Consider the following 12,508-nt stretch of genomic DNA (forward strand, 5'->3'; position numbering starts at 1 on the left):
TCATAATAACCACCCCAGTGGGTGTGAAGTGGTATCTCATTGTGACTTTAACTTGCACTTTCCTAATGATTAATGATGTTGATTTTTATGTACTTATGGGCCATCTACATAGATAAATGGGGCTTCCCAGGTGGCACTAGTGGTAAAGAACCTGCATGCCAATGCAGGAAATGTAAGAGATGTGGGTTCAATCCCTGGATCAGGAAGGTCCCTGGAAAAGAGCATGGAAACCCACTCCAGTATTCTTGCCTAGAGAATCTCATGGACAGATGAGCCTGGTGGGCTACTGTCCATAGGATCATAAACAGCTGAACATGACTGAAGCAACTTAGCACATACACATAGATACATGGAGAAATACCTATTCAGGTCCTTTGCTAATTTTTCAGTTGGATTATTTGAGGGTTTTTTGTTTTTGTTTTGTCATTGAATTGGAATTCTGTACATAATTCTAGAGATTAGTCCCTTATCAGATAAGTGATTTGCCAATGTTTTCTGCCATTTTGTAGGTTTTCTTCTCATCCGTGTGATAGTGCTCTTTGATGCACACATGTTTTTCATTTTGATGAAGTTCAGTCTATCTGTTTTTTTTTCTTTTGTTGCCTGAGATTTAGATATCAAATTCCAGAATTATTGCCAAATTCAGTGTCATGGAGATTTTCTTCTGTTTTCTCTAAAAGTTTTATAATTTTAGCTCTAAAGTTTTGGTCTTGATACATTTTGAGTTAATTTTTATATATGGTGTAAGCTAAAGGTTCATCTTCATTCTTTGGCATGTGGGTATCCAGATTTCCTAGCATCATTTGTGAAAAAGAGTATTCTTTTCCCATTGAATGTTGTTGGCACCTTTATTAAAAATCATTTGACTATACATACTTGAGCTTATTTCTGGGCTCTCTATTCTGTTGGTCTGTGTGCCTGTCCTTCTGCTAGTACTCCCCCCACCCCACCCCCCCCACCCCCCGCCACACACACACACACACACACAGTTTCAATTACTATGGCTTTGTAGTAAATTTTGAAGCCAGGAATTGTGAGTCTTCCAACATTATTTTTCATTTGCAAGATTGTTTAAGCTATTAGAGGTCCTTGAGATATCATGTGAATTTTAGGATGGCTTTTTCTATTTTTGCAGAAAAACATCACTGGGATTTTGATAGGGATTGCATTGAGTCTGTAGATCTTTATGGTATTGTTGTCTTAACATTAGTCTTCTAATTCATGGATGTAAGTGTCTTTATACTTCATTGTTTCTTTGATTTCTTTCAGCGATGTTTATAGTTTTCAGTGTACAATACTTTGGTTATATGACTGTTATATTTCTCACAATGAATTAATAGAGTAACCTTCTAGTTTATCCATTATTATTTAAAATGAGCTATTAAGGCCCTGAAAAGTCTGTTCTGTTTTTAATAGAATCAGGGTTCTGAACTCAAAAACTGAGGGAAGGATCGTGGAAATTGGAAACTTAACTGAGTTACTGCCCCTGGGAAGCCCTTCTGGGTGTTCAGCCTGCTGGTTTTCTCTGATTAAAACCTAATTTCATTGCAGGTCTCCTTTGATCTACAATTGTTCATATTTCTAATTTTTTTTAATCTTTTGCTTCTAGATTTCTCCATCTTGTTAAGGAGGAAATTCCTATTTGATATAGCTGATGATACCATGCAAAAATCAGATCCTCGAAAAGGTCAGAACCTGTACTTATATATGATAGAAATGAAGAGTTATCTTCTATTAGGCTGTGAATGAATGTATGTGTCACAAAAAGCTGTCAGGTAAATAAAAGTATCTCATCCTTTCTTACCATCTTACCCTGCAATTTCACAAATCCTGCATGTCATTTTGCAGCTCTTTTACAAAGTACTCTTCACATAATTGTCTCAAATAGTCTTTTCTGTAATCTTATGAAACAGGGACTGTTGCTATTCCTGTTCTTTGGAAACAATGAAAGATTAAGAGACTTACTCAACATGTTGTTCCTACAAACTGCAAGATTTTGTCCCGAATCTTTTTGCCTCTAAATCTTACTCTTCTTACTACCTCATAAGTTCATGATCGTTATTAGAATTTAGTAGACATGTAAGTATGGAAGCTGTATGAACATTAAAAATAACATACATGAAAGTCTAAGAAAAAGTTAAAGCCTCTTTATGAGTATAAAATATTATTAACAAATCAGATCATGATATTGAATATTTAAATATGATCTCTAGAATGATCCAGACTCCTCATTATGTATATAACATTGTCTTATTGTGGCAAATGGCACTCTTTGCTGATACTTTCTTTTGTATTCTCATCTTCTTCAGTTTCTGTCATTTGTCTCTGTAGCTTCCCTTACCCCTTTCCATCTATAGTAGCTGCTGGTTATTATCCATACACTTAATCCATTTCCATGTCTTAGTACCATTGTACTATATTTCCTTTAACTCAAATACCTATTCATCTTTCTTTTCTGACAATCCTACCTCAGGTCTTATGTGAAGCTTTCCTCCTCTTCCCAAGTAAAGTCAATCATTCCTTTTGCTTTTCTCAGAGCACTTTGTATAGGAAATCTTTCTTATAGCAAAAATCCCATTATATTATGATTGTGTATTTGCGTTGCTGTCTGTCCTGTTAATCTGTTCTTTGTGAGTTCTTTGTGCACATAGACTGGGATTCATTTGTCTTCATGTCCTTGACACTCAGTGTTACTCCTAGGCTTAGCTGTGAATGAAATGACAGTTTTCCTTAAAGAATCTGTACAGTGTTCTAAGTGAGAGACTGACCACATAAAAATATTCAGAAGTTTATAACTATTTGTAAATGAATATAGTACATGTATTTTGAAGTAGAATAATGGAGTGATCACAGCTAGGCAAAGTTATTTAGGGAAGATTCTTCTAGATCCAGGATCAGTAAACTATGGTCCATAGGCAAACTCCTGTCAGGTGCCTGGTTTTGTAAATAAAGGTTTATTGGAATATAGCCATGTCCATTTGTTAATGTGTATGGCTACTGTCATTCTACACTGGCAGAATTGAGTAGTTGTAGCAGAAACCATATATCCCATAAACCTGAAATTTTTTACCCTCTGGCTGTTTTCAAAAAGTTTTCTATTCCCTGCTCTACAAGATAGGTTTTGAAAAGAGGTATGAAACAAAGAGGAATGTGAATTGGTGAAGCATGAGTGTGCATCATAATGCAATGAAAACAGCCATAGTAGTAGGAATGCCAAGTGAAGTTCCACGCTAATCCAGTTTGTCAGAGAGAAGTGTGTTGAAGAAATGAAATGTCAAGAATACTTTGAGGGTGGACCCAAGATTGGGGTGAGGGAAGACAGGGAGGCATGTCTCCCCACGCCTGGGATACTCACCAGGTGCTAATGGGGGACCTCCTGTGGACAGGCTGAAGGGAGGAGCCCTGGGAACAACCGGGTAAGGGGGAGTGGAGGAAACTTGAACCTTGATGACCAGCAACTGTGGGGTTGCTGGGGGAGGTGGAGTGGCTTTGGTGCCTTGAGTGGTTTGGGCACCTTTGGTCACTGGAAGCAGCATGCCTGCTCACCTGAGAGGGGTAGGGATTCTTTAGGGATCAGAGGATCCACTACGGGAAGCCCCTGGGGCTCCCCTTTCACTCAGTGGTGACTGGGGGGAGGAGTAGTTTGGCACTGGGAGTGGCTTGGGCGCCTTTGGGTGCTGGGAGCAGTGCACCTGCTCCTCTGGGCGGGAGTTGGGGGACCTCTGGTGAGATCAGAAGATTTACTGGGGAAGCCACCCACAATGAGCCACCAGGAACTCCTCAATAACTGCCATAGAGCAGAATAGAGGAAAAAAAAAAAATGAAAAGAATTGAGGACAGTCTCAAAGATCTCTGGGACAGTATTAAATGCACCAACATTTGAATTATAGGGGTCCCAAAATGAAGAGAAAAAGAGTATGAGAAAATATTTGAGGAGATTAGAGTTGAAAAATTCCCTAAAATGGGAAAGGAAATAACCACCCAAGTCCAGGAAACCCAGAGAATCCCATATAGGATAAACCCAAAGAGAAAAGCACCAAGACACATATAAATTAATCAAACTAACAAAAAATTAAGCACAAAGAAAAAAAATATTAAAACCTGCAAGGGGAAAGTTAAAAAATAACATAAAGAGGAATTCCCAGGGCTTCCCTGGTAGCTCAGAGGTTAAAGAATCTGCCTTCAATGCAAGAGACCTAGGTTCAATCCCTGGGTTGACAGGATCCCCTGAAGAAGGAAATGGCTTATCTACTGCAGTATTCATGCCTGGAGAATACCTACTGAAGCCTGGTGGGCTGCAGTCCATAGGGTTGCAAAAAATCAGACACAACTGAAGCAACTTAGCAGACACATATTCACAAAATCTCCATAAGGCTAATAGCTAATTTTTCAGCAGGAACTATGCAGGTGTTTAAAGTGAAAGAAAAAAATGGTGAAAGAAAAAAACCTGCAACCAAGATTATGCTACCCAGCAAGGATCTCATTCAGGTTTGATGGTGAAATCAAAAGCATTATAGACAAAACCTGAAAGAATTCAGCACCACCAAACCAGCCTTACAATAAATGCTAAGGATTCTCTAGCAGGAATCACAACAGAAGAAACAGACCACAAAAACAAACCCTAAATGATTAAGCAAATGGCAGTAGGAACATACATGTCAATAACTACCTTAAATGTAAATGGATTAAATGCACCAAGCAAAAAACACAGACTGGCTGAATAGATATGGAAACAAGACCCATGTATATGCTGCCTGTAAGAGAACTCACTTCAGACCTAAAGACACAGACTGAAAGTCAGGGGATAGATAAAGATATTCCATGCAAATGGGAATCAAAAGAAAGCAGGAGTAGCAATACTCATATCAGACAAAATAGACTTTAAAGTAAAAACTTTTACAAGCGTTAAGGAAGGACAGTACATAATGAATGATCAAGGGATCAACCCAAGAAGATACAATAATTATAAATATTTATGCAGCCAACATAGGAGCACCTCAGTACATAAGGCAAATGCTAAGAACCATAAAAGGGGAAAACAACAGTAACACAATAATAGTAGGGGAATTTAACACCCCACTTACACCAATGGACAGATCATCACAACAAAAAATTACTAAGGAAACACAAGGCTTAAACACAAGCCTTAAATGACACATTAGACCATGTGGACCTAATAGGCATCTTCAGGACATTCCATCCCAAAACAGTAGAAGACACATTTTTCTCAAGTGCACATGGAACAGTCTCCAGGATAGATCACATCTTGGGTCACAAATCAAGTTCAGTAAATTTAAGAAAATTGAAATTGTATCAAGCATCTTTTCTGAATACAACACTATGCATGAAACTAGATATAACTTACAAGAAAAAAACTGTAAAAAACACAAACACATGGAGGCTAAACAACACACTTCTAAATAACCAACAGGTCACTGAAGACATCAAAAGGAAATTTTAAAAAATACCTAGAAACAAATGACAATGAAAATATGATGACTCAAAACCTATAGGATGCAGTAAAAGCAGTTATAAGAAGGAAGTTTATAGCACTACAAGCCTACCTCAAGAAACAAGAAAAACATCAAACAACCTGACTTTACACCTAAAGCAACTAGAAAAAGAACAACAATAACAGCAACAACAACCAAAAAACCAAAGCCTAGTAGAAGGAAAGAAATCTTAAAGATCAGAGCAGAAATGAAGAAATATTAAAGATGAATAAAACTAAAAGCAGGTTCTTTGAGAAGATAAAATTGACAAACCACTTGCAGGCTTGTCAAGAAAAAAGGAAGAGGACTCAATAAAAACAAAAATGGAGACATTACAACAGACAACACAGAAATAAAAAGAATCATAAGGGAGTACTATGAACAACTATATGCCAATAAAAATAGAGAGTCTGGAAGAAATGGACACATTCTTAGAAAAGTACAACCTTCCAAAACTGAACCAGGAAGAAATAGAAATCATGAACAGACTAATCACAAGCACCAAAATCAAAACTAATCAAAAATCTTCCAACAAGCACAAGCCCAGGACCAGATGGCTTCACAGGCAAATTCTACCAAAAGTTTAGAGAAGAGCTAACACCTATCTTGCTCAAACTCTTCCAGAAAACAGCAGAGAAAAGAAAGCCCTCAAACTCATTTTACGAGGCCACCATCACCCTAATACCAAAAGCAGACAAAGATACCACCAAAAAGGAAAATTATAGGCGAGTATCACTGATGAATATAAATGCAAAAAATTCAAAATTTTAGCAAGCACAATCCAACAACACATTAAAAAGATCATACACCATGATCAAATGGGATTTATCCCAGGGATGCAAAGATGCGTCAGTATACACGAAGTAATCAATGTGATACACCATATCAACAAACTGAAGGATAAAAATCATCTGATCATCTCAATAGATGCATAGAAAGCTTTTGACAAAATTCAACACCCATTTATGATAAAAATTCTCCAGAAAGTAGACATAGAAGAAACCTGCTTCAACATAATAAAGGCCTAATAGAATAAAACCAAAGCAAACATTATTCTCATTGGTGAAAATCTGAAAGCATTTCTTCTAAGTTCAGGAACAAGACAAGGGTACCCACTCTTACCACTTTTATTCAGCATAGTTCTGGAAGTCCTATTCATGGCAATCAGAGAACAAAAGGAGATAAAAGAAATCCAGATTGAAAATGAAGAAGTAAAACTCTTTACTATTTGCAGATGACATGATACTATACATAGAAAACTGCAAAGATTCCACCAGAAAATTATTAATCAGTGAATATTGTAAAGTTGCAGGATGTAAAATTAATACACAGAAATCCTTTGCATTCCTATACACTAACAATGAAAAATCAGAAAAGTTAAGGAAACAATCCCATTCATTGTTGCAACAAAAAGAATAAAATACCTAGGAATAAACCTACCCAAAGAGACAAAAGACCTGTATGCAGAAAACTAGAAGACAGAAAACATAGAAGACATGATGAAAGAAATCAAAGATGACCCAAACAGATGGAGAGGTATTTCATGTTCTTGGATTAGAAGAATCAATATTGTGAAAATGACTATACTACCGAAAGCAATCTACAAATTCAGTGCAATCCCTATCAAACTACCAGTGATGTTTTTCACAGATCTAGAACAAAGAATTTCACAATTTGTATGGAAACGTAAAAGGCCCCGAATAGCCAACGCAGTCTTGAGAAGGAAAAATGGAGGTAAAGGAATCAACCTTCCTGATTTCAGACTATACTACAAAACTACAGTCACAAAGACAGTATGGTACTGGCCTAAAAACAGAAATATAGAACAATGAAGTAAGATACAAAGCCCAGAGATAAACCTACACACCTAAGGGCACCTTATCTTTGACAAAGGAGGTAAGAATATACAATGGAGAAAAGACAGCCTCTTCAATAAGTCGTTCTGGGCCAATATGGAGAACAGTGTAGCGATTCCTTTAAAAAACTGGAAGTAGAACTGCCATATGACCCAGAAATCCCACTGCTGGGCATGCACACTGAGGAAACCAGGACTGAAAGAGACACGTGTACCCCAATGTTCATTGCAGCACTGTTTACAATAGATAGGACTGGAAGCAACCTAGATGTCCATCAACAGATGAATGGATAAGGAGGTTGTAGTACATATACACAATGGAATATTACTCAGCTATAAAAATGAATGCATTTGAGTCATTTCTAATGAGATAGAAAAAACTGGAGCCTATAATACAGAGTGAAGTAAGTCAGAAAGGGAAACAGCAATACTGTATATTAATGCATATATATGGAATTTAGAAAGACAGAAATGATGATCCTATATGCAGGGCAGCAAAAGAGACACAGATGTAAAGAACAGACTTAAGGACCTTGTGGGAGAAGGTGAGAATAGCATTGAAACATGTGTATTACCATATGTAAAATAGATGACCAGTGCAAGTGTGATGCATGAAGCAGGGCACAAAACCGATGCTCTGGGAAAACCCAGAGAGCCATGGGGTGGGGAGGGAGGTAGTTGAGGGGTTCAGGATGGGGTGCTACATGTGCACCTCTGGCTGATTCATGTAGATGTATGGCAAAAGCCATCACAATATTGTATTAATTATCATCCAATTAAATTAACTTTAAGAAAACCTAAAAAAAATAGATGGTGCTGGGAAAACTGGACAGCTACGTGCAAAAGAATAAAAGTAGAACACTTTCTAATACCATACACAAAAATAAACTGAAAATAGATTAAAGACTTAAATATAAGGCCAGAAACTATAAAGTTCTTAGAGGAAAACATAGGCAGTACACTCTTTCACATAAATCACAGCAAGATCCTCTATGACCCACCTCCTACAGTAATGGAAATAAAAGCAAAAACAAATAAATGGCACCTAATTAAACTTAAAAGCTTTTGTACAGCAAAGGAAACAATAAACAAGATCAAACAACCCAGAAAGGGATAAAAAAACTTACAGATGAAACAGCTGATAAAGGATGCATCTCCAAAATATACAAGCAACTCATTCAGCTCAATACCAGAAAAACAAACAATGCAATCAAAATGTGGGCAGAAGATTTGAACAGACATTTCTCCAAAGAAGACATAAAGATGGCTAATAAATGGAAGAAAAAATGTTCAACATCACTCATAATTAGAGGAATGCAAATCAAAACTGCAATGAGGTATCACCTCACATCAATCTGAATGGCCATCATCAAAAAAATCTACAAACAATGAATGCTGAAGAGAATGTGGAGAAAAGGGAACCCTCTTGCACTGTTGGTGGAAATGCAAATTGACATAGCCACTATGGAAAACAGTATGGAGATTCCTTAAAAAACTAGAAATAAAACTATGATGTGACCCAACGATCCTACTACTGAGCGTATATCTTGAGGAAACCATAATCAAAAAAGACACATGTACCCCAATGTTCATTGAAGCACTATTTACAATCCGATCCCATCACTTCATGGGAAATAGATGGGGAAACAGTGGAAACAGTGTCAGACTTTATTTTTCTGGGCTCCAAAATCACTACAGATGGTGACTGCAGCCATGAAATTAAAAGACGCTTACTCCTTGGAAGGAAAGTTATGACCAACCTAGATAGCATATTCAAAAGCAGAGACATTACTTTGCCAACAAAGGTTCGTCTAGTCAAGGCTATGGTTTTTCCTGTGGTTGTGTATGGATGTGAGAGTTGGACTGTGAAGAAGGCTGAGCGCCGAAGAATTGATACTTTTGAACTGTGGTGTTGGAGAAGACTCTTGAGAGTCCCTTGGACTGCAAGGAGATCCAACCAGTCCATTCTGAAGGAGATCAGCCCTGAGATTTCTTTGGAAGGAATGATGCTAAAGCTGAAACTGCAGTCCTTTGGCCACCTCATGCGAAGAGTTGACTCATTGGAAAAGACTCTGATGCTGGGAGGGATTGGGGGCAGGAGGAGAAGGGGACGACAGAGGATGAGATGGCTGGATGGCATCACTGACTCAATGGACGTGAGTCTGAGTGAACTCCGGGAGTTGGTGATGGACAGGGAGGCCTGGCGTGCTGCGATTCATGGGGTCACAAAGAGTCGGACACTACTGAGCGACTGAACTGAACTGAACTGAAGACATGGAAGTAACCTAGATGTCCATCGACAGTTGAATGGACAAAAAAGCAGTGGTATATATACACAGAGGAATATTACTCGGCCATAAAAGGAACACATTTGAGTTAGTTCTAATGAGGTGGATGAACCTAGAGCCTATTTATTATACAGAGTGAATTCTGTCATAAAGAGACAAATATTGTATATTAACACATAGTTCAGTTCAGTCTCTCAGTTGTGTCTGACTCTGCAACCCCATGGACTGCAGCATGCCTGGCCTCCCTGTCCATCACGAACTCCCAGAGCTTGCTCAAACTCATGTCCATTAGTCAGTGATGCCATCCAACCATCTCATCCTCTGACATCCCCTTCTCCTCCTGCCTTCAATCTTTTCCAGCATCAGGGTCTTTTCCAATCAGTCAGTTCTTCCCATCAGGTGGCCAAAGTATTGGAGTTTCAGCTTCAGCATCAGTCCTTCCAATAAATATTCAGGACTGATTTCCTTTGGGATGGACTGGTTGGATCTCCTTGCAGTCCGAGGAACTCTCAAGTCTTCTCCAACACCACAGTTCAAAAGCATCAATTCCTTGGTGCTCAGCTTTCTTTATAGTCACAGCTCTCACATCCATGCATGACTACTGAAAAAACCATAACTTTACTAGATGGACGTTTGTTGGCAAAGTAATGTCTCTGCTTCTTAATATGCTGTCTAGGTTGGTCATAGCTTTTCCTCCAAGGAGCAAGTGTCTTAATTTCATGGCTGCAGTCATCATCTGCACTGATTTTGGAGCCCCAGAAAATAAAGTCTCTCACTATTTCCATGGGAAATTGATGGGGAAACAGTGGAAACAGTGGCTGACTTTATTTTTCATGGGGTTGCAAAGAATCGGACACGACTGAGCGACTGGACTGAACTTTTTCCATTGTTTCCACATCTATTTGCCATGAAGTGGTGGGACCAGATGCCATGATCTTAGCTTGCTTTTTTTTTAAAATTTATTTTGTAGTTGAAGGATAATTGCTTTACAGAATTTTGTTGTTTTCTGTCAAATCTCAAGATCAGTCAGTCATAGGTGTACATATATCCCCTCCCTTTTGAAACTCCCTCCCATCTCCCTCCCCATCCCACCCCTCTAGGTTGATACAGAGCCCCTGTTTGAGTTTCCTGAGCCATACAGCATATTCCTTTGTCTGTCTGTTTTACATATGGTAAGGTAAGTTTCCATGTTACTCTTTTCCTACATCTCAGCCTCCCCTCCCCTCTCCCCATGTCCATGAGTCTATTCTCTATTTCTGTTTCTTCATTGCTGCCCTGTAAATAAATTCTTCAGTACCATTTTTGTAGATTCCATGTATATGCATTGTTAAGTCACTTCAGTCGTGTCCGACTCTGTGCGACCCCATAGATAGCAGCCCACCAGGCTTCCCCGTCCCTGAGATTCTCCAGACAAGAACACTGGAGTGGGTTGCCATTTCCTTCTCCAATGCATGAAAGTGAAAAGTGAAAGTGAAGTTGCTCAGTCGTGTCAGACTCTGTGTGACCCCATGGACTGCCACCTACCAGGCTCCTCTGTCCATGGGATTTTCCAGGCAAGAGTACTGGAGTGGGGTGCCATTGCCTTCTCCATATATGTATGTATGTATATATATATATATATGCCTTAGAATATGGTATTTATCTTTCTCTTTCTGACTCACTTCACTCTGTATAATAGGTTCTAGGTTCATCCACCTCATTAGAACTGACTCAAAGGTGTTCTTTTTTATGGCTGAGTAATACTCCATTGTGTATATGTACCACAACTTCTTTATCCATTCATCTGTCGATGGACATCTAGGTTGCTTCCATGTTGTAGCTATTGTAAATAGCGCTGCAATGAACAATGGGATACATGTGTCTTTTTCAATTTTGGTTTCCTCAGAGTATATGCCTAGGAGTGGGATTGCTGGGTCATATGGTGCTTTTATTCCTAGTTTTTTAAGGAATCTCTGTACCATCTTCCATAGGGATTGTATCAATTTACATTCCCACCAACAGTGTAAAAGCATTCCCTTTTCTCCACACCCTCCCCAGCATTTATTGTTTGTAGACTTTTAATGATGGGCCATTCTGACTGGTATGAGGTGATATCTCACTATAGTTTTGATTTGCATTTCTCTAATAATTAGTGATGTTGAGTATCTTTTCATGTGTTTGTTAGCTATCTGTATGTCTTATTTGGAAAAGTGTCTATTTAGGTCTTTTTCCCACTTTTTGATTGGGTTGTTTGCTTTTCTGGTATTGAGTTGTATGAGCTGCTTGTATATTTTGGAAATTAATCTTTTGTCAGTTGTTTCATTTGCTATTGTTTTCTCCTACTCTGAGGATTGTCTTTTCACCTTATGATGATGAAGGAGAAGGAAGCAATAATACAAATTAACATTGTGTCCACTGTGTGCCAGATACTGTCCTATGTGCTTTATATGTATCCTAGTTATTTTCCCTGCAACTGTATAAGTTAATTGCTGCTGGGGCTGTTTTTATTTTGCCAATGAGGAGACTGAGGCACAGGGGGTTAAGTTACTTAGCTACAGTTATACAACTAGTAAATGATAGAACCAAATCTGAACCCAGACAATCCGGCGGCAGGGTCTTCATAACAGAATAGGGGAAACTGGGGATATTTGGTAAAAACATCCAGAAGCTTGAAATAAGGTAAAAAGTCTGAGTAATTGGAGCTTCCCAGGTGGTTCAGGGGCTTCCCTGATAGCTCAGTTGGTTATGAATCTGCCTGCAGTGCAGGAGACCCTGGTTCAATTTCTGGGTTGGAAAAATCCCCTGGAGCAGGGAAAAGCTACCCACCCACTCCAGTAATCTGGCCTGGAGAATTCCATGGACTGTATATATAGTCCATGGAGTTGCAAAGAGCT

The 12,508-nt window shown here is 38.6% G+C and overlaps 1 protein-coding gene across 9 annotated transcripts in view; it reads left to right on the forward strand.

Annotated features, from left to right (window-relative positions):
• Window positions 1-12,508, forward strand: part of SCMH1 (Scm polycomb group protein homolog 1) — a 224,681-nt gene that overhangs the window by 56,754 nt on the left and 155,419 nt on the right. For 5 of the 9 annotated variants that reach the window (XM_027537640.1, XM_027537644.1, XM_027537641.1 and 2 more), the window contains exon 1: window positions 1,607-1,687. The exons of 3 other annotated variants lie outside the window; for them this stretch is intronic. Coding sequence is in view for 1 of the 6 variants with exons in the window: in XM_027537637.1 (XP_027393438.1) it covers window positions 1,663-1,687 (25 nt within the window). In the remaining 5 variants the exon portion in view is untranslated. Of the gene's footprint in view, window positions 1-1,606; window positions 1,688-12,508 lie in introns of those variants that run through there. One more of the 9 variants, XM_027537637.1, reaches the window with a different exon arrangement.

This window comes from Bos indicus x Bos taurus, chromosome 3 (assembly GCF_003369695.1).
Source record: "Bos indicus x Bos taurus breed Angus x Brahman F1 hybrid chromosome 3, Bos_hybrid_MaternalHap_v2.0, whole genome shotgun sequence".
Taxonomy (NCBI): domain Eukaryota; kingdom Metazoa; phylum Chordata; class Mammalia; order Artiodactyla; family Bovidae; genus Bos; species Bos indicus x Bos taurus.